The sequence below is a fragment of the Miniopterus natalensis genome, chromosome 15 (genome assembly GCF_054644295.1).
Source record: "Miniopterus natalensis isolate mMinNat1 chromosome 15, mMinNat1.hap1, whole genome shotgun sequence".
Lineage (NCBI taxonomy): Eukaryota > Metazoa > Chordata > Mammalia > Chiroptera > Miniopteridae > Miniopterus > Miniopterus natalensis.
Window position 1 is genome coordinate 6724542 of NC_142095.1, and position 27569 is coordinate 6752110.

Below are 27569 nucleotides of genomic sequence, written 5' to 3' on the forward strand. Positions count from 1 at the left end.
ACTCCACATCCCACCAGAGGAGGACACTAGGGGAGGGGACCCCATCTTCAGAGAGATGCATAACTGGCAATGCTTAACCCAGAGGAACTTGCCCGCCAGGTTGGAACTTCAGGCACTGTCGAGGTGGTGGTACCAGGTGACCTTTCAGGGCCAAGACCTTTGTCAACCAAGTCCCCAAGGAATTTCGAGGGGTGCCTTCCTTCCTCCATAGGTCTGGAGAGGGGGCGGAGTCACTTGAGAATATGCAAATTTCTTGCCAGTGATTGGCAGGGGGGCTTTGGGGGAGGAGTCCGATGGCTGAGCCCCGCCCCCACCCCCCAGGTGCAGCCTGAGGGCTCGCCCCTCTCCCCAGGCAGGTGCAAGAGCGCGCTCTCCAGGGCCTTCGGGACAGTGGCCTGGGGGCCAGGGTAGCCTCGGAGCCCAGGGCTGGGGCTGGCCTCTGTCCCCAGCGCCACGGGAAAGGGCGGGTGGGGCACTCCTGGGCCCCTGGCGGTCAGACCAGGGAGTCTTCGGCCTGGAAGCTGGAGGAGCGGCGCGCGCCGGGGCTGACGCGGGTCAGCATGGAGACCTGCGTGTTGCAGGTCACCCCGTTGCTGCCTCCGGACGGGTGCTGGTATTTGGGGCCCAGGCCCAAGACGCCCTGTAGGTTCCAGCGCCGCCACTTCCGCCGCAGCTCCGCCTGCACCTGGGCCAAGGGAGGGTGGTCACCCCTGCAGAGCCCCCTCCGCCGCGGGCCGGGCGGTTCTGCGGTTAGGGTGCGGAGCCAGCCAGTCCTGTGCTCTTGGGGAGTCTACGCTGAGAGGCCCGGATGCTCCCTTGGGGGTATGTGTGCAGAGCGGGGATGCAGGGGGGCCAGGGTCAAATCAAGGCCTTGGAGTAGGGGGAGGTGGGAGGCAGAGAGGGTCCGAGAATGCAGCTGGGGGAGGGCGGGGGATGCTGCCTGGGGGTGGCTGTGCCCTTTCCTTCCCATCCCTGCCCTCCGGCTTCCCTGAGCTCATCCAAGTGGGTTTCTGTGCTTTGTAAATCAGCAGGTCTGGAGCGGGCCCAGGAATCGGCATTCTTAAGTGGGTCTTAGACACCACCGTTGATTTCCTGGCCTGAGGACCACACTTGGAGTATGTTTAACCCATCCTCGCTCTGCTCAAATCTCATCAGAGTTTCTGGATCTGCCCCCCCCCCCCAGGTCTGGGAGGGGCTTACCTCTCCATTGAGGAAGCAGTAGAGGACAGCCACCACAAAACCCTGGGGGGGAGGGAACGGGGGAGGTTAGGCAGACAGACCAGGGAGCCCCTAGCCCTGCCCAACCCCTGGCCCCTGCCCTGTGTTCCCCTGGTTAAGCAAAGGGCTAAGTACACAGCAGGTGCTTAATCAATACTTATTACAGTAAGAAGACCAGAATCCAGTGGCAAGGGGCGAAGGCCCCAGGTTGAATTCCCTTGAAGCCCGGAGAAGAATGCAGCCTTAAGTCAACCATTTGTACCTGGAAAGACCCCACGACGAGCTCGAAGGCCAGTTTCACTTCAGCCTTGAAGTTGTCGGGGAAGAAGGCAAACATGGTGTAGTGTATTCCAAACAGGGGGATCAGCAGAAGGGTGGACTTGGTCAGCCTCCTGGGGACAGGGAGGGGCAGGCAGTGGGTATCTGTGTCTATACCTGTGGACACGATAGGGCCTGCCACAGGGGTAGCTGGGGCACAGAAGATGAGGAAAATGACCGGGATGTGTGAGGATGAACTTTTGGCTCCCGTAAATATTATGTCCACATCTGGTCCTGGTCCACATCTGTGGTGCCTATGCCTTCATGCCCCACCCTGGCCCTCCCAGCCTGGAGGGAAGCACGAGGGAGAAAGAAACTCCTCTATTCTCATCCTTCAGGAAGAGACAGTATAAAGGAGGGCCAATGCTGAACCTTGAGGATGATGCATAATTGTGGTATTTCAGGCCCTGTGGCAGATAATGGGGAAATGTTCTCAGGCAACATGAGACCTGATTCCTTCTCTCCTGGTCTCAGTTGCCCCAATCTGTACAATGGGGTACATGTATGCTCTACATGGTCAAATTACAGAAATAGGACCCACTGTGGACTCAGAAGTGCTTTGGGCACTGTAAAGTACAATGAATCCATGAGACCAGTTCTCTACTGGGAGAAGTCTGAGGGAGAAGGGGTCTCCGTGTCTAACTCTCCTGCCTTGGCAGCCAGCCCAGGGAAGCCTAGTCTGGGGCCTGAGGTCCCACAGCAGACTGGGGGCAGGGAAACTGGCCTTGCCTCTCCCATTTCTTCCTCGACCTGGTTCCCAGCCACGCTGAGATCCTGAGTACTGCCCACCCCTCCTTGGCTGCAAAGCTACCCCATGCGCAGAGGCTGACAGATGGAAGCTTTCTTTAAATCGAAGGCTTATGGGGAGGTGGAGAGCGGGAGCTGACAGCCCCTCCTTGGGGAGCTCCTACTCCCTCCCCCCCTCCTCTGCCTGCGGACAGCTGTTCAGTTTCCACGTCACCCACGTGGGCCTGGCAATGACCAGCTCTCTTTGCCTCAGATTCAAGCCCTTTTGAGTAGTTGAATGTGGGGGAAAAAGAAGGCCCAGAGACAGTGTAGAGGATGAGGGTGGGTAGGCCTGGGACGCTACCCCTCAGCAGACTAACAGACCGCAGACTCCTGCAGGGCCTTCCCTTCAGAAACTGGAAGAGAAGCTCCGCCCACACACGCAGCAGGAGGGAAGCCTGTCTTAGTCTCATCAGCGAGATCACAGGAGTCCAGAATAGAATCCTCGCTCCAGCAGCTCGTGACATTCTAGCCAGGAACCTTAAAACCACAGCACAGCCTCCCCAAAGAGAAGCCAGGCCAAGAAGAACATTCTAGAGTCCCAGGACTAGAAGGCCCTTGTGGGATGCCCAGGCTTGTGTGGTCTGTGCGGAGCTGATAATCTCTGGTTCCCATCTGCGGGCAGCAGGCTCCTACTCACCTTCCCACCCTTTTCTTGTTTCCTTTGTTCAGTCTTCAAGCCCATTGTTCTCGTGAGAACCTGCCTGTTTCTCCAGTCTTCCCAAGCACAGGGGACACCTTTCTAAGCCAGGAGCATGACTGCTGCCCCATGGACACTGTGCCCTCCCCCTGCCACGTGATAGACTCCCAAGCGCTTGAGCCGAGGGAGTGTGCGTCAGTTTCCTCACTTGTAAAATAGGAACAGTTTACAGGGGACTGTGGGGATGACATGAGAAGATGAATGGGAACCCCCAGCTCATGCCAGGCAGGTGAACTGCAGATGTTGTTATTGGGGAATCCTGTGTTCTCACTGTGGTTGTCTTGTTGGTAGACTCGGGGCTCCCCCGGGGCATTCATCACTTGCATGTGTTGGCCCCTTTTCTGTGCCAGGCACATGCCAGGGACTTGGCACACAATGTGAACAAGCCTGGAGGGGGTGGGGCTGGGGCAGGGGACACTCATGGACTGAGCTGGGCCATGGGGTAGAAGTGGACAAGAGCAACATGGCTTTTTGGTGACTGGAGGGGGACTTCAAGGGGAAGAGGAATGCTTTGAGGACCGGGGGTGGGGATACTGGGAAAGCCAGGGCCCTGGGGTCACACTCACGAGTATGGGCTTTTTTCACTCTTCCCGACATTTGGGGGCTGCAGTTTCTGAACCAGGATTCGGATGATGCGGATAAACAGGATGAAGTTCACCTGGTGGTGGGGAGCACCAAGGTCAGGTGGTCAGAGAGGGAAGGCCAGAGTGGCCAGCCCCCTGGGCTGATGGCCTGTCTCGTCCCCTAGGGCCCTGCTGCCCCTCTGTCTAACCTGTGCTCTAGCTCTCACTCCTTTGGGCAAGTCGCCTGGGAACTCTACTCCCCACCCCCAAGGCCTGGGCCTCCCAATCCACCTTCTCTACTCTAGAGAGAGTGAAGGGATGGGGACGGGCCTGCATTAGGCACTGGGAAGCCTAGGTTCCAGTTCTGACCTACACATCAATTTCCTGCGTGACCTGAGGCAAGCTGACTACCCAGTCTGGGCCTCAGTTTCCCCATCTCTAAGTGGTGGGAGGAGGCCTTACCAAGATGGAGGTGAGGATGGGGGCCTTTAGGATCCACCACAACGAGGACTTGATGGTGTCCCAGCATCTGGGCAGGGGATGGTGGGGGACAATGAGAGAGGTTGTCCTCAGCCAGAGACACGGTCAGCAGTTCTCCCATTATCCCTAGCTCTGCCCAGTCCCTTCAGAGGCGTGGGTCCAGAGTCTGTTGCTTCTAAGCCCCCCTCATCTCACCCAGGGGATCTGCCCCAAGGGATGGCAGCCAGGAGGAGGGGACAGGGTGACAGCTCACCCATAATCTTCAAAATGGATCCTGGTGATGGTCCACACCGTGGTGAATGTGCTGGGCACCCCTGTTAGGGCCGAAGGAGAGAGGAAAGGAGAGGAGAGGGTGTGGGAGGCAGGGAGAGAGTGCGTGAGGGAGAGATTGAGGAGGAAGGCCCGGGGGGGGGGGAACAGGGCGGGTTACCAGGGCTGCCCCATATGGCTGCATAGGTTGTTCATGCGCTCCACTGAGGATTGAAATTGTGCCCCCTAAAGGGAGAGTCTTGTTCTAATTTAGGTGCAGGCACCTTATAGACCAGCAGTGGCCCTGTATCTTTCAAGGGCTGAAGGGGAAGTGGAAAGATGTCCACAGAACCTGTCTGACCCACAACTCAGCCCTGGTGCAGCTGCAGCCTGAGGGCACCTGCCTTGGGTCACACATCCGGGTGACTTCTATCAGTTCTTGGCTAGAGCCTTGCAGGCGGGACTGACAGCCCAGGAAGACCTGAGACTGCAGGCTGGGTAGGCACCTGCCCCCTAGTGAGCCCCCCCGGCCTTGCCCCCTCTGTCCCCAGCCTGGCAGCCCTCCCCAGAACCATACCCCAGCCGATGAGTATGTACCCCCAGAAGTACTTCCGCTCGGAGAAGAAGGAGACCGCAAGCAGGGTGTGCAGGTAGAGGCCCTCCACCAGCAGCCAGAAGAAGTTGGCCATGACACAGTACTGGAATAAGACCACGGCCGCCTTACAGCCCACCTGCAGGGAAGGAGCGGAGAGGGGGCTCACTGGGGCTAGCAGGGGTCCCCGCCTGCCCACATTGCTGTCTGGGGTGACAAACAGTTGCTGGACAGCCAACTTAATCGCTGTTATTTTTGCTTTATCCCCTTGAAAATGTACTTGGTGGTTGTCCAGTGACCCCTGATTTGAGATCATCTGATGCTTTGGAATAAGCTTGTGGTTTTAATTACCCACCCAGCAACTTACCGTCTTATCTACCCACCCACCTACGCGCCCAACCACCCATCTCCCCGCCGGCCCCCCCTTATCTGCTATTCACGCGCTCACCCACCGGACATCCGCTGCCAACCACCCGTCTCCCTGTCCATCTACCAGCCGTGCAGCCGTCCCTCACCCAGTCATCTTTCCATCTATCGGTCCGTCCACACACTCACCTACCTCTTCTTTCATCTACCTACCAGACACCCACTACCAGCCCACACACCTAACCATCTAGCCACCATTCACCTACCTACCTGTCCACCAGTCTGCTCACCCATCCATCCACCTGTCTACCCACCCACCCTTCTATCCATGCTCTAGCCAATTTTTCTTACTTTATCCATCCACCCTTCTGCCCCCTCAGCCAGCCAGCCACCTACCCAGCCACCTAAACGCCCCCCCACCCGCTCATTCATCTAACTCGGATCAGGACTGAAGAGGGCTGGAGAGGCGGGAGGGCGAATTCTTGCTCGAATTTGCAAGAGGCCCTTGAATGTGTGGGGATGTGGGCTCCGGGCTGTGCAGGGGACCCAGATATGAGCTTTGAGGAGAGTTGGGGACAGAGAAGAGAGAAGTGGAGGGGGAAGGAGAAATGAGGAAAGAATGGAGAGGAGGGATGGCCGTTCCTCCTGGGGGCCAGAGGAGCTGGTAGAAGAATGGGTTCTCCAGGTAAGGTGAGGACCATGGGGCAGTTACAGGTGACCCCTGAGTAGGGACATCAGGGGCTCTGGGTTGATTAGAAGGTCTTCTGGGCCTTCTGTGCTCTCATAGAAACAGTCTCCCGTTTCAGATCAAGCTCAGATACCTGTGAGTCAGAGCTTAAAGCCACCTCCTCCAGGAAGCCCTCTAGCATCCATTCCTCCCAGTACCCAGAACACGGGTTCCCACCCTTTCTCCCTGTGCCCTTGGCTTTGAGACATCCTCAGAGAGCAGCCTACCTTCCTATCCCTGTGGTTGGAAAGACCTTCAGGTCACTCGTCTGTCCTTCCTGCTACAGGCTTGCCTGTTTTCCCCACTCTCTCTCACTTGCTTTACAACAAGAATAACTCAGCTCTTTAACAGGACAATTAATGTGGGCTTCTCCCAGCCTTGGAAAAGCTTCACGGAGCTGCTAATGAATCGAGAAGCCAATCTCCACAATTACCCTTAACGAGTGGGCTGGAGGCTGCAGGCGGCTCCCCAGGCTCTGCGGCTGCTGCCGCCAAGTGTCTGAATCCCCTGAGGAGCTCTGGGAATGGCCAGGGTGGCTCCCCTGGGTTTTCCCTTCCCCTTGCTGAGATGCCTGAGATTCCACCATCATAGGTTAACTCTTTGGGGAGAAGGTACTTCTGACCCCCGAAACCACGCACTGCATCTGCCATCACTCATGGAGTTCAGGTATGGGTGGTGCCAGGGCTGGTCTCCAGCTCTCTGTCCTAGCTTGAGGGCACTCAGGGAGGGGATTCTGAGCTCAGAATCACCTGCAGATGGACCCCTCAGTGTCAGCGATGAATTCTTAGATGCTCTTAGTTCCCCTTCTCGAGGAAGCCCCCGGACTTCCTGATGGCAGGGAGAACAGAAGAGGAGGGCTGTGTGTCTGGACTGGCTCCACATGGCAAGGGGGTGTAGGAAGGGTGGCATGGTGAGCAGGGCCCTGGGTTTGCAGATGGCGGGGGGTAAAACTGGAAGGAAGCTTGGGAGTCCTTGTACAGATGGGGAAACCGAGGCACAGAGTTTCCTAAAGTCACATGGGGAGTTAGCAACAGAGGTGGGATGGGGCTGTGGGCCCCCATGAAGTCCCATTTCCCACCTAGCAGAGACATTTCTCATTGGCGGGGGCAGGTCTGTGAACCCCCAGATGGCTGGGCACCACCTCCTGTTGTGGGGAGAGAAGTGGGATTCAAGGAGCTGTCAGGCAGGGTTGGCCATCCTTGGAGAGAGAAAAGGGGGAAGGGGGAAGAGAAGAGGGAAGAGGAGAGTCCTTTTCAGGGAGAGGAGACAAAGGAGAGAACAGGAGCTGGGCCTGGGCAGGGTCCTCACCGAGGCCTCGGAGCAGCTCTCGGACTCGTCGCTGTTATAGAGGATCAGGTCCTTGATGAAGACGGAGGCCGCCCTCAGGATGAAGGATACGAACAGGTGTATGTGGATGTAGTTCCTCGTGCAGTGGAGCTTCCTGCATGAGGTGGACGGAGCTGGGTGGCCGAAGGGGCCTCGGACCCCCACCCACCCACACTGTCCAGTGCTCGGAGGAAGAGTAGGGCGGAGGGAGCAAGTGGCCCGAGTGCTCGCCCTGCCCCAAAGGGGGGCCCTGTCCCAGGTGTCCCATCACCAATAGTGTGCAGCTGGCCTCCAAGTGCCTTCAGGTGTCAGTCCAGGGCACAGGCCTTGCCCTCTGGTACCCTATCCCCAGGTGCAAGGCCATCAGTGGGGGACTAGGCTAGGACAGGTGGGACACTGAGCCCCTTGCTGTCTCTAGGGGAGGCTGGCCAGGCAGGGGGGCTGGGGCAGGGACTGTGTGCTGCCTGGGGCTGAGGGGTGGTGACACAGGAGGGGGCAGAGCGTGCCTGGGCCAGGCTGGCTTGGAGCACGGGGGTGACCTGGCTAGGTCTGCTCTGAGGCTTGTCACCAGGGCTGGACCTTACCTGAACAGGCTCAAGATGGCTGTGGCAACCAGGAGGGTGGTGAGGGACAGGCTGTAGCCGACGGTGTAGCCAGTCTTTACTGAGTTGTAAAACATTTTCTGCTGTTGCCGGAGGGAGGTGGGTGAGGGTCTTGGGTGGGGATGGGGTGAGCTCACCTAAGGGTACTGGTGGGGTGGGGTGCCCTACTCATCCTGCCTGCCCACCCCACCCTTGGCAGATGAAGAGGCTGAAGCCCAGGGCTCCCAAGGGCAGCTGAGCTGCCCCCTTCAGAGCCCAGACCCCCTGAAGCCCCAGTCTCCACATGGGACGGGGCTGCCTCCGAGGGTGGGGGTTGACTTTAACCCCCACCTCTGCTCCTTCATGGGAAGAGTCAGTGAGGGGGAGGGAGAAGATCTCTCGCACTCTGCCTGCCCATGTGTCCGGCACCCGCTCTGTGCCAACTCTGGGCTTGGCAGCCTAGGGAACCAAGACTGCTTGCCCTTCAGACCCTGACACAAAGACTCCTTGCTGCATGGGAGGGAGGCACATGGGGCATGAAGAAGGCAAAGACACTGTGGGGTGATTTCACATTTGGGGCTCTGTCTGAGAAGGGTGCCGGGGGGTGGGACAGATGTAGGACAGGTGAGAAAGTGGGAGGAGCCTGGCAGGCCAACGTGCTCTGGTGGGGGCAGGGGCACTGAGGCCCACCTCATCCAAATCGGATTCCTTGTCATTCAAGCCACAGGCAATGGGGTAGGGGCCAGGTGCCAGGTCTGTCCAGCCCTCGTCTGTGCAGCTGCGGCTCACGTTGCGGCCTGGGTGGAGGGCAGGGTGGAGAGGAGAGAGGGTGAGGCCAGGAGCAGGGCAGGTCTGTGGAGTAGGCATGGCGCCTGGCTCACTCTGCCCTCAGCCCTCCTCCCGCGAACCTCTGCCGCGTCAGACTCCAGCTTCCCCAACCTAGACCCCAGGGCATCACAGGGGGGCCTGGGGCACGGAGAAGCCCCTCCAGGACTGCCAGAGGACCCCCTGACACAGCTGACAGTCAGCGCAGACATTCCTGGGCTCAGCCCTGCCCTTGTGATGTCTGAATCTGACCCCAGGTGCAATAGAAATTCTGATCCTTGTCATAGGTAGCCTGGATCCTTGGCTATGTGAATGATCCCTGACCCTCGCTGTGAGCTAAATGTTCATCCTTGTCACAGGGCCACAGGGGCTGGTGTGGCAGGTGGCTTCTTTGTCCTGTGGGTCCAGATAGCAGCCCTCTGGCCTGTCCAGTCCTCCTGGGCCAGCCTGCCGGGGCCCATAGGCTTGGGTTTCCTCCCACACCTGGTGGGGCTCAGATGCACTGCTGGAGAGGGACCATGGGTGAGGCAGGAGGTAGGTGGGGTTGGGGGACACCTGATAATGGTGCAGATCTATACTCCTCATAAATGGAAGAGCAGGGAGCTCCTGGCAGGGGAACTGCCAGGCAAAGGCATGTGAAGGGGACCCAAGCAGCACAGAACTGCAGGATCTTGGGCTTAACCACATCGATCCTGGGGCTCCAGGCAGCTTCAGGATGTAGGGGGCGGGGCGAGGGGAGATGTCCTATAGGCCCTGTTAACATAGACTGTTGAGTTTTCTCAACCAAAATAGCTATCCTAATAAAAAGGCTTTCTAAATAGTGGAAGGTGAAAACACCAGATTACAGGCTCTGAGACCACAAATTAAAGGACCAGGTCCCCAGGAACATTTTGGTGCTGTGATGAGCCATCCCTCGCCCGGCCCATCCCCACCCACAGCCCCAGGTATTTTGACCCAGCCTGGGTAAATGACTTCTTTCTAACCCTCTGCAATTTTTCTCTTCCACAAGTTTCTTTAGCTTTCACGGTCGAACGAGGCCCCTTCCAACCCTTCCAGGGAGAACAGGTCTTCCCCAGCCCTGGTACCCAGGGAGCTGGCGTTGGCATCTCCTGCCCTTGCACATCCCTTCCTCACATACTTCCCTCTTTGGAATTTAAGGTCAGTTGCTCACACCTTCTTCATCCAGGTGCCCAGGAAAACACACCCTATTTCCTTTACATTTGCAGCCCCTAAGCCTGTTTCCTACTTCTCTCGGTCATTTTCAGAGACATTTGCACAGCCGAGTGCAGCCGAGCCAGTTGTTCACCGCACAGGGCCGTCTGGTGGCCGGACGACGGGCTGTTTTACTTGCCACTAGGTGGGCTCTGGGAGAGGCGGCCTCCGTCTGAGGAAGGGCCGCCTTCTCATCTGCACGAAGGCACCAGGCACCGAGTGGGCCCCAGGGAGGCCTCGGGATTAGTCAGACGGTGGGCCGCAGTCCAGGATCTCAAGTGAAGGCGCTGCCTCGATCGTTCCAGCAGGGCCAGAAGGAAGAGGCGTCAGGAGGAATGCAATTAGCGAGTGTCAGGAAGGAACGCAGTTAGCAGGCGCTTCCAGGGATCAGGGTGAAGGCTGGCTGCCAGGCCTGCCGATGGGAGCACTGTGAGGCCTGCCGGAGTAACTCATCTCCTCCCTGCCCACGGGCTGGGCTCCCCTGGAGGAGTGCTGGGCTAGGTGGGGACCACCCTGGAATATGACATGCCTGCGACTGCTCCCAGGTTCCTCAGGGTGGGGCATCGGGGTCTCTCCTTCGCTGCCGACTCACTGCGGGACTGGCAAAACTGGCCTGCCTCAAAGAAACCATTTGGTCCAACTCCCATGCCTACTTTACAAACAGGGAAACTGAGGTCTGGAGAGGAAAAGGCCACCTGGAGCCAGAGATGCCCAGGAGTCTTCCTGCTCACCCTCTGAATCTTCATCTAGGTCCTGCTCCTCCCTAGGCCCTCCCCACCCCCCCCGCAGCTCCCCAGTCCCCCTCATCCCACTCATGGAGATTCCCTCCATGCTGGCACAGCCGAAGCTTTGCGTGGTGTCTCTTTCCCGACGCCAGGTCTTTCCTGTCCCTGAACCCCGCCTTATGTTGCTCCCCGCCCCTCTTCCCCCGCCCAGCACTGCTTACCATTAGGACACATGTCTACTTTTTTGCTAAATGTCTCTCCAACTAGAATGCTAGCTCCCTGTGGGCAGACAGCGTGGCTGTTTTATGCCCACCCTCTGCCACCCCGTTTGTCTAGCCCAGTGCCTGTCATGTTAATGTTAGTACGTGTTGAATAAACGTTCACTGAATGGAAGGACAGCCGAGTGACCACGTTACGCTGTAAGCCTCTTTAATTACTCAGTAGCAAGAAAGCCCACTTCCTCGAGAGGCTCCCCCTTTTCTTTTCTGCCTTGTACGCCAACATTCATTTCAGCAGAACTCAAGAAGGTGTGTAAGCAAGGCCATGAGGTGGTTTCACGGAGCCGGAGAGGTCATCGGCTCCAGGCAGCGAAAGAGTGAATCAAAAGCCGACCGAACAACGGGAACATGGGAACCATGATTTAATCAAGTACCTGTCAGTCAATCAGTTATTAATTGCTGAGCAAATATTTAATGAGCCCTTCCCACACGGTTATCTTTACATGAAGAGTTAATCAAATCACACGAGTCTTTCAAAGACCTAGTGCCACAGCACCCTCTTCCAGGAAGGCACCCTGATTGCTCCAGCTCCTTTGACACTTTCCTTCTCATTTCCCGGCGAGATGAGACCCCACTCTTCCCGGCTCCACTTGTGCCACACAGCTCCCTAGCTTTAGCCCAGGGCTCTTACCTTCAAGTGGGGAGAAGAAACTATAGATGAGCGGGCAGGCCAAGACGACCACCTGGCCCCGAGGGGTGGCTGGCCAGCAGGTGAGGTTGTCCCACATCTTGCTGCAGCCTGTGGGGTAACAAAAGGCAGGGGACACACGGGTCAGCGTGGCCACCAGGTGCCTGCAGCCTCCCCCTCCAGGAGCCTGTGGTCTGAGAGGGGAGGCACAGCCCCGCCCAGGCTGTACAGGGCCGGTCCTGCGGGGACTGGGGATTAGGAGGCATGCCCACGGCTCCACGGTCCTCAGTGAGGGACAGAGCGCCCCGGGCGTGTTTTGGGTAGCAGTGGGGGATTCCTCTGTTGCAGATTGGGGGCCTCCTCTGCGTTGGACAGGCAGGTGCCAGGTCTTGCACGGTCCTGCACAGCCCTGCACGGCGATGAATTGCAAAGCTTCTCACGACTTTCAGAGGAGCCCCTGGGCATTTGTGTAGGTGAAATCCTTCTGTAATGACCAGAGCCTGGACTCCCGCTCCAATTTATATACAAACACAAGGCACTTATGGCGTGTTTAACATACAGTTTTCCTGAAGCACAACTACCGAGTAAAGGGAGAGAAGACTGGGCTTTGGCGTGTTCTGAACTTTACTAAAAGTTGCTTAATGTTTTGGAAAATCACGTTACCTACAGCAACGCTGCCCGTGACATCTGAGCCGGTGATGCAAGCCCTGTCTATACCAACCCGCGTCCATAGCTCTCCCATTCCCTGAGTTTATGTTTATAGGTCCCACCTTCAGGCTGTGTCTTATCTTTTAGTGGGATCGGGCCTGGCTTTGTCAGATAGTATTTTATTATAAATTACTTTCCTTTTTCGTTTTCTTTTATGTTACAGGTAGAACATCATTTAAAAAAATGAATGTGTCCTGAATTTCGTTTTATAATAGTAAAGAAGGCATTAGAAAACATATTTTATAAAAAGGAGATGTTGTTTACGACAGGGTGATGGGTATATGGGGGTTCAGCTAGTTCTTGAGGAGTCTTCATAAAACTCACAAAGCAACACGAAGCCCCCAACTCAGCCAAACTGTGAATCGTGATGGGGGTAGGTGTGAGTTCAGAGAAAATCCTGCATCTCAGACTGTGTTCTTCAGCAAGTCCCTATAGGCCTGGGGACCCGGGGGTGAGGGGTGCACAGTGGGGTGCCGAGGAGTCTGCTTTAATAGGCAGATGCAAATGCCATGGTTTTGCCTGTTCAGGGTCTGGGTTCTTCCCAGGGACTAGGGCTCCTCTGGATTCCCTACTCTGAGGGAGGTTTAATTGTCTCCTTGCAACCCTGCCAGTCCCATAGATTTGTTCAGGAAACCCAACCCCTGAGCCAAAGTCAACGCCAGCTGGGCCAAGCCCAGCCCAGCCCAAGTCCGAAGGTTCCCGAGTTCCCAAGAAGGGGGCCTGGGAAGAAAAGGTGGAAGGGTGTCCCCACTCGAGGAAGAGCCTCAGGACTCTGAGTACTGGAGCGGGCCAGCAGCGGGAGGGGCACCTTCCAGGCCTGCAGCAGCCAAGTATTATCTGCTGCTGAAGGCTGAGAACACCTGGATCCCTGGGGTTGGCCGGAGAGCACAGCCCACCTTCCTTGGGGATCCCAGAACTTCTGCCCTACCCTGTCCTGAGGCTTCTGTCCTCGCTGGCTCCCAGTCTCCCCTTTATTCCTGTGCCAGCCTCTCTGGAGGCTGCGTAGGGCCAGTCAAATCCTGCTAGCTGGTCACCATTATTAATAATATCGGCCAACACCTCCCAAGCTTTTGTAAGTGGGAGGCGCTGTCCCACCCCCTTTCATTGAATGACGTATTTACCCTCCCATTTTAGAGCTGAGTTAAGGAGCACAGAGCAATTAGGGAGCTAGCCCAGGGGCGAGTGGTGTAGCCGCTTCACGCTTCACGTGTTCCCTTCCCTCTCCAGCAAACCTCTGGCTGGCTCAATGTTGATTCTCTGGGGATTTTGCTCTGCAGGGCTCTGTTTATCTCTCTCTGACAGCGACGGGTGCACCCTGCTTTGCAGGCTGGCTGCTGGGTCTGGGTCCCCGCCACACTTGGGCTCTCTGGGTCTCCCGCTGCAGCACAGGTTGGGAAATAGATTTGGAGCTGGGTCCCCAGGCCTGACCTCAGCTCCAGGAGAGGCAGCACAGAGGAGAGGGAGACCAGGCCCTGTCCTTGGGGAGGTCACGCTTGGCCTCGAGGAATTTCAGCGCCACCAGGTTGGGCTGTAAACTGTGCTGGGCACAGGCCAGTGGGCAGGGCAGGGAAGCAGGGAAGAGAGGCCAGCAGGGGTTGTGGTCCGGGAAGCTTCCTGCAGGAGGCAGCAGGGTCTGGAAGGGGAGAAGAGGGTGACAGCCAAGAAAATGCTGGGCATCTGGAGACTGTTGTCCTGGGCGGGCCCTGGGACTATTCTCTGTTTGCCCACCCCAGGGAGACCCTTCAAGTCCCACCACATGTATCACCAGGCCCACAGAGACACCAGGCCCAGGCTGGCTGTGTATGCCCTCTGGGGCTGCCACCTAACAGGAAAGAAAGTCCAGCCAGGAGCCTGGGTGGGGGAAGGAGAGGCAGAGTGGGGACTTCAGCTGTACAGAGAGACACACGGAACCACAGACAAACATGCAAACATACATACATGTATGTTTACTTGGACCCGGGAAGACCAGACAAGTAAACACAGGCACAGGGAGACACACACACGCATAGGCATCATAGATATTCACACTGATATACACACTGACACACACAGCACACCAGGCAGACACATCTAGGCATGTCCAGGCTACCCAGACACACACTCCGACACAAAGATACTCAGAGTCAGGCATGGAGCTCAGACTCTGAGGCGCAGACGCAGAACCGGAGGGACACGGGCCAGGAGCACACACCTGCATGGGCCTGAACATGCACAGAGCCCTACACAAGGTCACCGGGCAGACTCGCTGCCCACTGACCCATACCTACCCTCCTCTGGATCCCTAGCTGACTGCCTGGTGACAGGGTGTTTGTTGGCACCTGACAGGCACGCTGTGCCAGCAATGACCTCATTAGGATCACGAGGGTGGCCTGCCCCTGGGTCCTGGGAGGGATGCAAGGGGGCCTAGAGTCCGGGGTCTGGGCCTCTCAGAGCTGTCCACCATCCGGATCTCACAGTTGGGGCCTGCTGAGGTCTGTCAGCAGCCTGGCCCTGCCTCCCTGTCCTGGCAGGAGCATAGGTGGTGGGCAGGTCCAGCTACCCCTTGACCCGGGCCTCAGTCTCAGGGGCCCAGGAGACAGGAGGCCGCCCTTCCTTGAGAGCTGGGGGAGGTAAAGACCATGAACAAGGCTACACGCACTCACTAAAGGTGCAGGAGGCAGAGAGCCCGGGCACCAGGGCCAAGAGGAAGGGCCCAGGAGGGGTTACACAAGTGTCAGCCTCAGAGGAGGCAGGGAACTGGGGAGCCAGGAAGATGTTAAAGATGCTCCCTGCACTTGAACAAGGCGGTTATGCAGCTCTAAGCTGGGCCTCAGGGAGGTGACCTGGGGAGGAGGCCCAGAGCAAGCACAGCCACCTCACAGCCTCCAGCCCTCCCTGTCCCTCGCAGCAAGCCTGGAACCCCATACCCACCCCACTCCCCAGGGCAGTCTGTCTCTGGGCCCCCCACCTTCCCAGCCTCTCTGCTTCTCCAGATCCTGCCCACCGAGTCTGGCTCCACAGGCACTTTTGGGAGGAAGTCCTTTGTATTCTTCCATCCTCGCCCCAGGGCTGCTGAGCCAAGTGTGGGCGCTCAGGGTCGGGGAGTGGAGTAGAGGGTGCTGTCATCTGGGCTGCCGGCCCTGCTGGGTCTGGGCAGCATCGAGCTGCGGGGGCCCCTGACACCCCTCTTCCTAGGCCGGAGCCCCTCAGACCCCAGCGGAGGAGCAGCTGGGCCCCATGTGCTCGGCCTCTGAGTCCGACCTCGATTAGTCTAATCAGCCGGGTAACAAGCTGATGGTTCATCTGCTGAGGGTGGCTTGGGATAGGAAGGTCAGTGTGTCTGTCTAGGGGCCTGTGTGTTTAGTGTCACCTCTGGGTGTCGTGCTAACTGGCAAAGCCTAGGGTTGGGAGGAAGGACTCAGTTTCCACCCCCAGCCCCACCCCGTGGTGAGTATTCCAGACCCGTGCAGACTAGCCTGGTGCCCCGTCTTGCTCTAGACGACCATGGTGGCTGTGAGCTTCCATGTGGTCCCCGTGGTGGTCACGTACTGTCACCGAATGTCCTTTGCTCTCCCTCTGAGATGCTAAGAGTATAATGGTTTCATCCCGGAGTGTGGTGTTCTGGGGCCAGTTCTCTCCATCTCAGCTCCAGCTAAGTCAGGGGCCGAGGAGCCTGGCCTGGAAGTGCTCCCACCTGTGAGCTACCCCAACCCTTCTTCGGGCTGGACCCAGAGTCCTCATTGTCACCGGCCCCACCATGCGCCCTGGGCCTCCCATCCTGGATGGTCGGTCAGCCATGGGCATCACCCCCACTGTTCCTGGAGAAGAGGGGCGGGGACCCCCAAAGGCAGAGTTGGCTGCACTCAATTTCTGAACTCCAGTTTGTATACTCTCCTTAGACAACTGGGAGCTCCTCAGATCTGGGGTGGGTGATGGGAGCATGGAGGTCTGTTGGTTCCTTCTTTCTTCCGTCTGGCTCCCCAAGTTCTCCCAGCATCCTAGTCTCATCACCCAGCAGCTACTGGCACTACCCCCCACAACGTTCAATGAGTGTGATGCGTATCTGGGCTCATGCTGTGCAGAGAAGTGGGGCCCCTTGGGGGTCTGCAGCGCTTCTCTTCCCACGGGGGGGGGGGGCTCACCTGCTGTCTCATTGTCCAGCTGGGCGTCCTCCAGGCACTGCCTGCGCTCCGCCTCGATCATCTGCACGTAGTCACACACCTCCCACTGCAGCCCAGAGGCCCAGCCTCTCTGTGGGACAGAGACGGGGGGGAACTCATCAGCCTCGTCCATGCCCACATCTCACCCACAAAATCCAGGAACATGGGTCATACAAGGCCCGTCACTGACTGACCCAAGTTCTAGACTGAACCCCAATCCCAACTGTGGACCCGACCCCGATCCTTACCCCAGACAGAGGCCTGACCCTGACCTGGATCCGACCCAAATGTGTTCACTGTCCCCAAAGCTTGGTCTGCCTTGAGGACCCTGTCATGGCTTCTTGGTGGCCCCCCAACAGTGCTGTGGCTATAACAGCTGTGTCTCTTTATGGGCAGCAGGACCTGGACAGAAGTGAGAGGGCCTCTCCTTGGAGCCCAGAGCTGGCCCACTAGACTCTGCCATTATCTAGCTTGGGGGAGCGCTGGGAGTCCTCTGTCCCTGCCTCAGTCCCTAAGGATGGGTGGGGCCCAGCTGGTGCTGTCTTATTACAGGAGTTGGACCCTGGCCTCCAGTTCCTGGAGCCAGACCTGGGAGGAATCCAGGAGTCCAGATGCATCTTCCAGCCTCTGTCCCCATTCTAGGAGCCTGTGCTCGGCCCCTTGGGTCACCAACAAGGAAGGGCACACTGGCCCTCCTTGCCCAGACTTTAGCTTCTCTCCTTCCCCTGCATAATTCAAGCTAAATCAGACCTCATGAGGGTTTAAGGAAGTAAGGGAGGCCTCTCTAGGACGGCTCAGGATCCTACCAGGCCTCCTCTGCCTCTGGGAGGTGGGGAGATGAGATGAGGAAACTCAAGCTTCTCCCCTCCTCTCCCCTTCCCTCCCCTCCCTTCCCCTTCCCTGTGCCATAGCTAGGGATCAGGGGTGGGGCCAGATCTGTGTGCCAGGGGAACATTGGCACTGGAGCCAACATGTGAGTAGGGGTGATGGATGCCCAGGAACAGCCAGAAAATTCAGGCCTTGGGAACCTTTGGGTGGGGAAGGGTGGGGAAAGGCCTCTGTGGAGGAACTGCTGGGCTGGTGGAAGCTTCTGCCTGTCTCTTTGGTTTTAGGGAAGTGGCTGCTGCCCCGGGAACCCCACATCAGTTTCCTCATACCTGCTTAGAAAGGGAAATGTCACAGTCCCAAACAGGGCCATGGGGGAGAGTCCAGCAAGACTGCTCCAGAATCAGGGATTCTCAGTGTCTCTTCCAGCTTGTCCTTCCCACCCTAAGACAAGGTCTTCACTTCCCTGGGCCTCCGTGTCCCTGCAGGCTAAATGGTTCCCCTGATGACTCAAAGGGTTCTTGTAGTGGGACTGTAGGGAGACATAGATTGGAGCTTCCCCTTATTTCCTTCCTTTAAGGGGGTCCCCATCTAGTCTGTAGGCGCCAAGGGTGTGACTTTGACCACTGTTCTAAGTGAGTCGACCCCCGTGAGGGATAAGCACCCAGGTGCCAGTGAGCTAGCTCTCCATGGCTGCAGAGGGAGGGGGACCCAAGCTGAATTTGGACAACTCGGTGCCCAAGGGCGCATGGTGGAGTCCCTTCCACCTCAACGGGCCTCTCATCCCTTGTTGAAGGCTCTGGTGGAGCCCCATTGTCACAGAGGTCCCCAATTTTCCCAGTGTAGCACCACAGCTGACCACGCCCAGGCCCGAGGGAAAGGTCCAAGGGAAAGCCTGCTAGTCACCCAGGATGCCCTTCCGACGTCCCCGCATCCAGACCTCACTCGCCACAGGCCTGGGAGCCACACAGTGACCATGGCTTCCATCTTGGACTATTAACTTTACCGGCCAACTTGGGTAAAGACATTAGAGCTGGTCAGTCATTTAAAACTTGGCACTTTGAAAGTAACACGGATCTGTTATGGAAAGGATGTCATTATTTGTATAACTGCTTAAAAGAAAGGATATACGACTTCCAAGGAAATGCGCTGTGGTCCGTCTTTGGGGTCACATGTTTCCTCTCTTGCCCATAGGGTTATCCAGACTGAAACACTCCAGACGCTCTGTCTTAAGGGACCTGCGGCTGGCTCAGGCACGGGAAGAAGGGTGGCCAGATGGATCCCACAGGTGGCCTCTTGAAGAGGAACCTGGGGACTTGCCATCCTGGGTTGTGTCCCACCACCTTGCTTGCTTAGAGCATGCTTCTCCCCAAAGGCCCTTCTCAGTCCCATTGTCCACCAGCAACAGGGTGCAGTCTGTCTTCTAGCCCCTTCCAAGCCTTGCCCAGCTCTCCTGCCCATCTCACCTCTTATCTCCCATAATACAGCTGGCAGTGGGCATCTATTGTTGCTGCCTCTACCACCCTTTACCTCCCCTTGGTGCCATGTTTTCATCTCTGTCTGGGAAACCACCTCCCTCCCCACTCCTAGTTCATGGGCTCTGGTGATCCCTCTTCTAGGGGATCAACATGTGACCAGCCTTGAGCCAGTCGGAGTGTTCCTGGACACAGTCTCTGGCAATGGCCCAAGTCAGGCTACTCAGAGCCAGGGGGCTCATTCCTGGGACTCTGGATTAAGCAATTAGGCAAGTGGATTTGTTCTTTCCCACTGGACTGGAACCCTCAAGGGATGCAGGGCCCGGAGCTACTGCCACCATCTTATTGCCAAGCAGAACACAATGACGAAGGCCACACAGCTCAGGGCAGAACAGAGAGAGGGAGGAAATCTGGGTCCTCTTGACATGGTCCGAGCCCCTGAGCAGCCATGCCTGAAACCAGCCTTGCTTCCAGCAACACGAATCAATACCTGTGTTACAACTTGAGCCAGGTGAGTTTTCTGTCCCTATAACCAAAAGTCCAGACTTATGCTCTGAGGATAGGACAATGGACGCCCTCACTTGCTGGGCTCTCTTAAGCCAGGGTTGTGGTCACTCTGCTTGACCAAAAACATTTCTTTTCCAATCACTGAGGGCACCAGAGGATTTCTGGTGCCTTCTGCTGCCATCATAAGGTGGAAGGGTGTTGGGTCAACTTCTCTAGCCATCTCTGCTCCCCCCAGAAGCACAGTCAGAGCCCTGCCCGAGCGGCAGTTTGCAGAGGGGGGTAGGAGCCCCCAGAGTAACCCGGGATCCCAGGGTGTCTCTGAACAAAGTGAGGGTGGTCTGGAAAATGAGCTCTGCTGCATCACAATGTAGCTGAGTGCTGGGCCCCATCTGAAGAAAGAGAGGGGAAACAGAGACCCGAAGAGCGCTGAGGTCACCCAGCAAATGCACATTCCCAGGAGGGATGAAACTCTCCAACCACTCATCTGGGCTGCATCAACCCTTCCCCACCTCGCCTTGGGCCATCTGGTCAACCATTGCCCTTGGGGCTCGGGCCGGGGCAGCTCCCTCCAGCCCTTATCGCTGAGGAATTCAGGCAGACTTTGGACTTCCTCTGCCACTTACTTCCCTACTCTAAACATCCTCACTGTCCCTCTGGACTCCAGACCCACGAAGTTGGAAAATTCCCAGCCGGATACAGGCAAGCCCGCTGATCCATGGAAGGGTTCCAGGGTAGGATGTAGCCGGGGTGTGGACTTCGTAGAGAATGGGTAGCAGAGGTGGGAGGGCCTTTGAGGATGTGTAGGAGGTGGACAATTAGAGGTAGAGTAAGAACATTCCAGAAAGCAGGAGCTGTGCGTACAGAAGCACAGAGGCATGAAAACGCTTGATACATTCAAGGCTGCGGGAAGCCTGGCGGCAGCAGGGGCGCTGGAGGCAGCAGGAGACAGGTTGGGAGATATGTATAGACAGGGGCCAGGCTTCCTCAATTCCTGCCCGGACTGGTACAGCAGTTTTCAGCCCCAACACCTACAACCTGGGGGGTCTTTGTACAACGTGTATCCCCACCCTCACCATCCTGCTTCAAATCTCTGAGGGTCCCCGTGGCCTAGGCGTCAAAACCCACCCTTCAAAACTGGCATTCAAGGCCCTTCCTAATCTCACCAATGCCCATATCTCCCAACTTGTCTCCTGGTGCAAGAAAAGAGAAAGCAGGGTTTCTCCCAAGCTCTCACCGATTCCTGTGCTGGGCTGAGCTCCAAGTGAGCTTAAAGTCAGCCTGACCTTGCAGTTGGGTTAAGGCTAGAGAGTTTCAACACCTTCTCTATGACAGCAGTTCCTGAGTCCAGAAGGGACCTAGACAAGAGCAAGGGAGCCCATAGCATCCCTTCAGTCTTGGTCCTCTGTGTCCCCTACCAGGGTGTTGGCTAGATGTGGGAGGCGACTGACAGAAAGTTGGCAAGAAAATCTCGAGTCTCTGGTTGGGGTCAAGGATTAACCATAGTTGGTTAATTCCACCTGCTTGGCTGAGCTCCCTCCTCTCTATCCCCATTGTGAGGTGCTGGGAGAAAGTCCTGCCTTCTCCCCTCCATGTGGGGTTACTGAGAGTTGGGACAAAGGCTGGAGAGAGTGAAGATGCTGGGAGTTGAAGGTGTTAGATGCTAGGGGCTCGGAAAGATGGGGTGGGCCCAGCTCACATGTTGTGGACGATCCCCAACCCCCTTAAGGGGAGCTTGAGACCACAGCTACTGGCCTTGAATCAGAACCCCCAGGCTCATCCGGGCCATATGCCAGGAGCCGAGGGACACAGAAGCAGTGTGCCAGGGAGCACTTCTGAGGAGCAGCTGGTCTCAGAGGCGTCTAAAATGCAGCAGGCTGGGTTAGGTGGGACATGAGGAAGAACTTCCTGCCTGCACATTACCGAGCACTGGGAGCCACCGTGGATGACTTGTGCTTCTGAGGTTTGTCAGAAGAGGGCTTTTTTCTGCTGTGATGGTTAGAGGAGGCTGGCGATTGGGGAGCAGAGGGGAGGGGGCTCAAGAGTGGTCCCACTAGCATTCCCTCATTACCATCTCATGCCTCATGATTTATTTAAGCCACCTCCCAATAGAAATAACGAGACAGCAGAATCACAGGGGGAAACTGAGGACCCAGAGAGAAAGGCACACAAGAGCATAACCTAGCTTCCCAGGCTACCCCCCTCATTGTGGCTTTTGTGTTTGAGTTGGTAAGGAGATGGATATTGCAGTGGAGGGGGCTGGGGGGAGACCAGCAAGAGGAGTAAAGGGTGTGGGGTGTGGTGGGGGGGACACAGGAAGGTAAGGTAGAGCATCCCGGCTCTGCAGAGGCCATGAAAAGAGCTTGAAATCAGACCCATCTTACTGCGAAGGGGCACAAGGGAGACTTTGAGGGCGGGTCATAGGAAATGTAATCACTTGATCTGTGTATACCTACACAGGTATACACATGTGTGACAATTCCCCCGAGCTGTCACTTTATATTTGTGCATTTTACTAATTAAAAACACGCCTGAAAGTCCCAGGGCAGCCTGCGGCATCCATAGCTGCTTTGGAGAAGGCAGCTCCTCTCGCCCCACGGCAGGACCTAGTTAAACCCGCAGGGTCTGGAACGGGACTGGCGGCCACTTCCTGGATGGGTGACCTCAGGCAAGCTCCCGCGCCTCACCTGTAAACGGGGACAAGGGCAACCACCTACTTCCAGGGTTGTGTCGAGGTCACATGCAAAGTGCAGTCCGGGACGACTAAGAAGTTAGCAGTCATTGCCAAAGCCCCAGGCCCTCGTGCCAGCCTGGCCTTCCTGTCATCACCGGGCCCCAGCCTAGCCACAGCTTCATGGCCTGCGTAAGCTCAGGCTGTCACAATGTCCCACCCCCGGCAAGCGGCAGCTGTGCCCACCAGGGGAGAGGGTCCCAGTCTGGCAGCTCCCCTCACCCTCTACTGTGGGCACTTCTCTTCCCCGCCCTGTATTTTTACATCCTTTTGCCAACAGTCCGAATCCTCCCCTCTCTGCAAATCCGTAGTTTGCCAACCACGCCTGCCCCTGAGGCCGAATGAGAATGAGGGGTATGGGGGGGGGGGCAGCGAGGAGGGGGAGACAGAGATGCGGGCTTGGGGAAGGACTTTCCACAGCTTAGAGAGGCACCAGGCCAAGGGCTCTTGCTGTTGGCGAGTACAGGCAAAGATGCTCCGCTTGGGGTTAAGCCTGGGCCCATGTAAGGGCTTTTCTTGCAGGGTGTACTTAGGCTACAAAGTCTTTCAGGATTTCTTTGCAGAGCATCAGGGGCATGGGGATAGCCAAGCAGGGGTGGGGGGGGGGGGGGGGGGCTCCGTTTAAAATCCCCTGCCCCTTGAAAGTCATCTTGGGCAGCTCTAGGGAAAGAGGACCCAGTTTACAAACATGATGTCTGTGGGTGATGTTGGCGTTGGGGCCACCTGCAGAGGGCTGGCCACCAGCACAGGAAGCCACACGGCTGTGAGTCCTCGAGACACCGACACCGGGGGTGATTGGTGGCCTTCCCTCCTCTGATGACCCGCTGTGTGGGAAGAACTTGCTTTTAAGATAGTAAGAGGCACCTCCTGAGAGATAGGGAGCCTCACATCATGAGCCACAGGAAGAGGGGGTGCATATAAGATGGACCCTGTCCAGGGAAGCCCAGCTCGAGGCTCGCGTACCCTGCAGCTCACCCTGCATCCCAACACGACAGGCAGGCAAGCTCTTTGCAGTGAGACCCAAACCCCAGATAATATCGCTACTCATCTTATGATGCCTGAGTCAGTGCTTCCTGGGGAGATCTGAGTATTAGATCTTAAGGAACCCTGTTAATTTTGTGAGTTGTGATGATGGTATCTTAGTTATGCAGAAAAATGTCCTTTGGTTTTAGAGATTCATCTTAAAATAATTTGGAGTAAAAAGCCATGCTCTTTATAATTTATCTTAAAATTCTTCAGCCAAAAAACCCCAAATGATGCAAATATTAATTGTTAAAGGCTAGTAATGGCCAAAACTAGGAACTGAGAGGGGATGGGTGCTGCAAATTCCTGTACTGCCATTTCTCTGTCCCTCCAAGAAATGGGTATTTCCATGTTCCTTATACTATTCTCTACTTTTTGGAGAATGTTTAAAAATTTTCAAAATTAAAAAACCCATAGCGTGGTGGAGAGATTAAACTGTTTCATTTTCTTTTTCTGAACTATGTCTCAGGTATGCAAGGATGTCACATACTGCTCATTTTCCCACGTGCGGAGACAACTGCTTTGTGGCGGGAGGTCACGCAGGGGAGGCTGGAGTCTGGGAGGTTGAGCAGAAGGGACAGGGAGAGAGGGATGGGGCTTCGTCTAGTCCCCTGACCCCATTCCTGGATCCACAGCCAGAAGGGCCACAGTGAAGGGCCCGGACAGGCGGCAGGTGTGGCCCAGGTTGAGTTACTACTGAGGCTGCCCACTGTGTGAGGAAGCCCATCACCTGTCACCCAGCCCTCCCTGGGAGGAGCCAGCGCCTACCTGGGCCTAGAGCCTCACCCGCCCAACCCCCGAATTGTCTGGCCATTTCATGAGTACACTCCCTGTCCCCAGGACTCCGGCCTGCCCTGGAATGACCTGTCTCACAGTTCACTCAGCGCTTCCATCTCCTCAGGTCTCACAGGAGTCCTGGGTGGAAGACCAAGCCTGTCCCAGAGCGGTGAGGCTCAGGGGAAAGGCTGTGCCCCACTCGGGTGGAGCTGGCTTCCAGCCCAGGTCCTCTTTCCACTTCTCCTGCACGTTGGGCCAAGTGTTCTCACCCTCCCTTTGTGATGAGGAAACTGGGGCTCTTCCACAGATTAAACATGTTCCCAAGGTCAGCTGGCCATTGTCATGGAGTGGGGTGACGACTAGGTTTCCTGGTCCCAGCTCAGGCTCCTCATGGAAGCTACAGAAGTGCCAGGGAAGCCTGAGACTTGGGGCACCAGGATGAGCTGGTGGAAACCTCCGACGAGAGCTCGCATGAGTCCTGGGGAGCCCCGGACAGGCCTAATTGAGTTTGTCACTTTGCTCAAGAAGGAGGCCTGACCCTGCTGCTACTGCCACCATGCTTCCTAAAGCCCACAGGGTGGCCTGCTGGGGGCCAGGGGGGCCTGGGCAGCTGTGGACAGCCTCTGGAGAACTTAGAAGCAGATGGCTGGGGCAGGATGCCTATGGCGAGGTGAGGCCTTCAGGAGCAGGTGGCCAGCTACTGGCCTCACAGAGGAGTTGGAGGGGCCAAGCCTCCCCCATCTCCTGAGCCATGCCAGTCACGGGGGGATGTGGGGGCTTACTCCTTCTTCTGGGGTCAGGCCCATTGGTCCAGCCAACTGAGGCTATTTTGTGATTTCAGGTGGAAGGTTGGCTCATTTCATGGAACTCTGCAGGGCACTGTCCTGCCTCCTCCAGGGAGCCTTCCCTGACTGCCCCTCTCAGAGATGCAGTTCTGGGAGGCTGCGCCCCACACCCACCAGGGCTCTTCTTCCTGGGTCACTGCCTCTGCTCTTCCCCACCAGCCTGAGAATCCTGCCAGGGCAAGGTCCGGGTCTGCCCCTCCTCTGAGCCCCCCTCCCCCCATTGGGCTGGGCATTTCCAGGGCAGTTCTGCTGCCAGTGAGGAGCCCCTGTGCCTGCTGTCCAGGGGGTAGGAGCAGTGGAAGGCCTGACAGATTGGCCTTGGGGCTGACTTCCTCTTCTGAGACACTGGAGGTTTTCTTTCCCTGGTTTTGCTTCCCTGTTCAGAGATTTCCCCTTCCCAGGCTGAGGTCAGGGCACCATAAACAGGAGTGATAAGGCCTCGGGCCTTCAAACTGAACTTTGCAGCTGCCACTTTATGGCTCTGATAACGTCAGCCCCCCCACCCTCGAGTCCGGCTGGAGCAGGATTGCCTGATGTCCACTCAGTGCGGGAGCAAGTGGCTGGTGGGGAGAAGTAGAGGGACTGGGGCCTCTCACTCCAGCCTGCCATCGCTCAGTCCTGGCTGCGTCCCTTCTCCTCCTTCTGTGGGCCCAGCCCTGCAGTGGGCTGTGGGGGACATGGGAGGGGAGAGGCCTCAAGCCTTGATCGCATGGGATGATCAGAAGAGCCCAGGCTGGGAGGTGAGCTGAGCTAAAGGGTGGGGTCAGAGGTGGGTGGGCTGAGTGGGCTGGAGCAATCAGGGAAGGCTGCCTGCAGGAGGAGGTGGTATTGGGTACAAAGTGAGTAAGATGTGGAAAGACAGGGGAGGGAAGGCATTGGAGGAGCCAGACTTGGACAGTCTCAGGAGGTGGGGGCAGATGTGACCTAGCATGATAGGAGGCCTTACTAAAACCACCCTTTACCTGGGCTGAGAAGCCTCCGGGGATGAGGGAATGGGTGCCAGTGGTGGCCCCGAGATCCCTGGTCCATCCAAGGAGAATTTGAGTGGTCGGAGCCCAGGGTTGCGAGAGACAAAAGGTTATTGGTGAGGCCTGGAGGCTCCATGATACTAAGGGGTTATAACTGGTGCCAGAGCTGTGGCCTCAGGTCCTGAACTAGGTAGGGCTTTGAGTGTCAGGAGATGGGTCTCCTGGCTAGCAGTGGGAAGAGGGGGAAGCTCTTGTCAATGGTCATAAGGTCTGCTCCCAGGATAGGTAATGAGCTCCCCATCCCCAGAGTGTGCAAGACATCAGTTAGATGGATTCCTGTCCACAGATTCCTGTCCTGGTGGAGGGACAGTAGGGGAGGAAATCATGGGACAGAAGAGACTGGATCAACATACTCCACCCACCCATCAGCCAACCTGGAGCTGGAACCCACTTGGGTTCTAGGCCCTGCACAAGCAGTAATCCCAGATTCCTCAAGTCCTGGGGTAGGGGTAGAGAGAAAAATCAACCTCAGTCCAGATCTGATTGGTAAGGGACAGGTATGGCTCCGGTGTCTCTAGGCCTCACTTTGCCCATCTGTAAAATGGGCTAGGGTAGATTCAGTGTCTTGAGTTCTTTCCTGATCTTAGAGGGAGATGATCCATGTGTCTCCTGCCTCAACTAGGCTCTGCTTGGCAGTCTAGGTGAGCCATCCACAGACACACAAAGGCACACCCACACATAGGGCATGCTGGCACAGGCCAGGGGCATACACATACCCATGTGGGGATGAAGCAGAAGTGGGAGGGAGAGGGAGGCCACTGCCTGCTGGCTGTTTGCTCCCAGCCCAGCTTTCCCTAGGCACGTGGCTGGCCCTTCCTGATAAACACCCTCAACCCTTCACGCCCACCATCTTCCACCTCGGGCTCCCTAAACCCCCTTCCCAGGTCCTGGGGTCCCCACCGGCGCTGGATTTGGGAGGAGACGTCACTCCTCCACGTAACACAACACCCCACAGACACCTCTAAACTGGCACCGCACACAACGACTATCCTCACGGCCTCCCTCCCGCCCACCGTCTACCAGACCGTCCACTTCAGCAGCCCCCAGCCCCGCACCTGCTGACCTCCCCGCTCGGCGCACCTGCAGCCACCACGCGGAAGGGAGCGTGGCGCCCGCTCGCACCCCCGCCCTCCGCCGTGGCCCAGTTCGCCGCGCGCAGCGGGCTCCCGGCGGTGCCGAGACGGACTTGGCGCGCCCGAGCCCCCTCCCCGCGGGTTAGATGCGGTCGGAGGACCGGGGAGGCGAGACCCGGAGCTCCGGGCCCCATTCCCGCGCAGACAGCCGGTGTCCCGCCGCCCCCGCTCCACACCCAGCTGCCCGGACACTCACCGCGGGGCGCAGGGCGCAGGCGAGGGCGCCCGCCAGCAGGCAGAGCCAGCGGGCCGGCGGCGGGCTCGGCGGGCGCATGTCCGCCCAGGGCCGGTGCCCCGCGGCCCCACGCCGGCCACGGGCGGGCGGCGCACCGCGCGGTCGTCGGCGGGGAGCCCGGCAGAGTGGCGCTGTCGCGGCGGCCCCGGCGCTAAGAGACACTATTCGGGGCTGAGGGCGGGACCCGGGGGCTCGTCTGACGGGCGGCGGGCCCAGCCAATGGACTGGCAGGGGCGGGGCCGCAGCGCAGGTGTGGGCGGGGCTGGGGCACCCCGAGACTGGGGAGTCCCCGGGTTCCCTCCGCTGTCCCACACGTCAGTCCCCAGTCTCCGGGCACTGACGGGCCTTCGCCCCCTCGGTCTGCAGCCCCGGAGTCTGGGGACCTCACACGCCTCCGTCTTCCGTCTGGCTCACGACCTTTCCAAGCGCCCGGCCGCCGTCTCCCCGCCGGCTCGTCCCCCCAGCCCCGCCCCAGGGCGCTCGGCACGTCCACCTCCAGAGCCGCCTCCCGGGGCCTCGCAGCCGGCCGCCCCAGGTCCCGCTCGCGCGCCTCCGAGGGCTGGTGCGGGCGG

The 27569-nt window shown here is 57.7% G+C and overlaps 1 protein-coding gene across 1 annotated transcript; it reads right to left on the reverse strand.

The window, feature by feature from the left end:
• Positions 1 to 379: 379 nt before the first annotated feature.
• VIPR1 (vasoactive intestinal peptide receptor 1) lies at positions 380 to 27036 on the reverse strand. Its single transcript, XM_087824588.1, has 13 exons — positions 26959 to 27036; positions 16404 to 16512; positions 11578 to 11685; positions 8598 to 8703; positions 7910 to 8017; positions 7308 to 7440; positions 4892 to 5045; positions 4319 to 4379; positions 4048 to 4114; positions 3589 to 3680; positions 1481 to 1610; positions 1201 to 1242; positions 380 to 685 (listed from the first exon to the last, which is right to left on the reverse strand). The coding sequence occupies exons 1-13, from the start codon at positions 27034 to 27036 to the stop codon at positions 494 to 496; spliced, it is 1380 nt and encodes a 459-aa protein (XP_087680714.1). The 3' UTR covers positions 380 to 493.
• Between the last annotated feature and the right edge of the window lie 533 nt (positions 27037 to 27569).

Excerpts from the sequence above, each read along its gene's own strand:
- VIPR1 (XM_087824588.1), bottom strand. The coding sequence starts at position 27,036 with ATGCGCCCGCCGAGCCCGCCGCCGGCCCGCTGGCTCTGCCTGCTGGCG. Across the intron at positions 8,704-11,577 it reads TTTCTTCTCCCCACTTGAAG|GCCGCAACGTGAGCCGCAGC; the intron begins GTAAGAGCCCTG and ends CCCTCCACCCAG. Across the intron at positions 3,681-4,047 it reads CCATCCTCACCTCCATCTTG|GTGAACTTCATCCTGTTTAT; the intron begins GTAAGGCCTCCT and ends CCCCACCACCAG.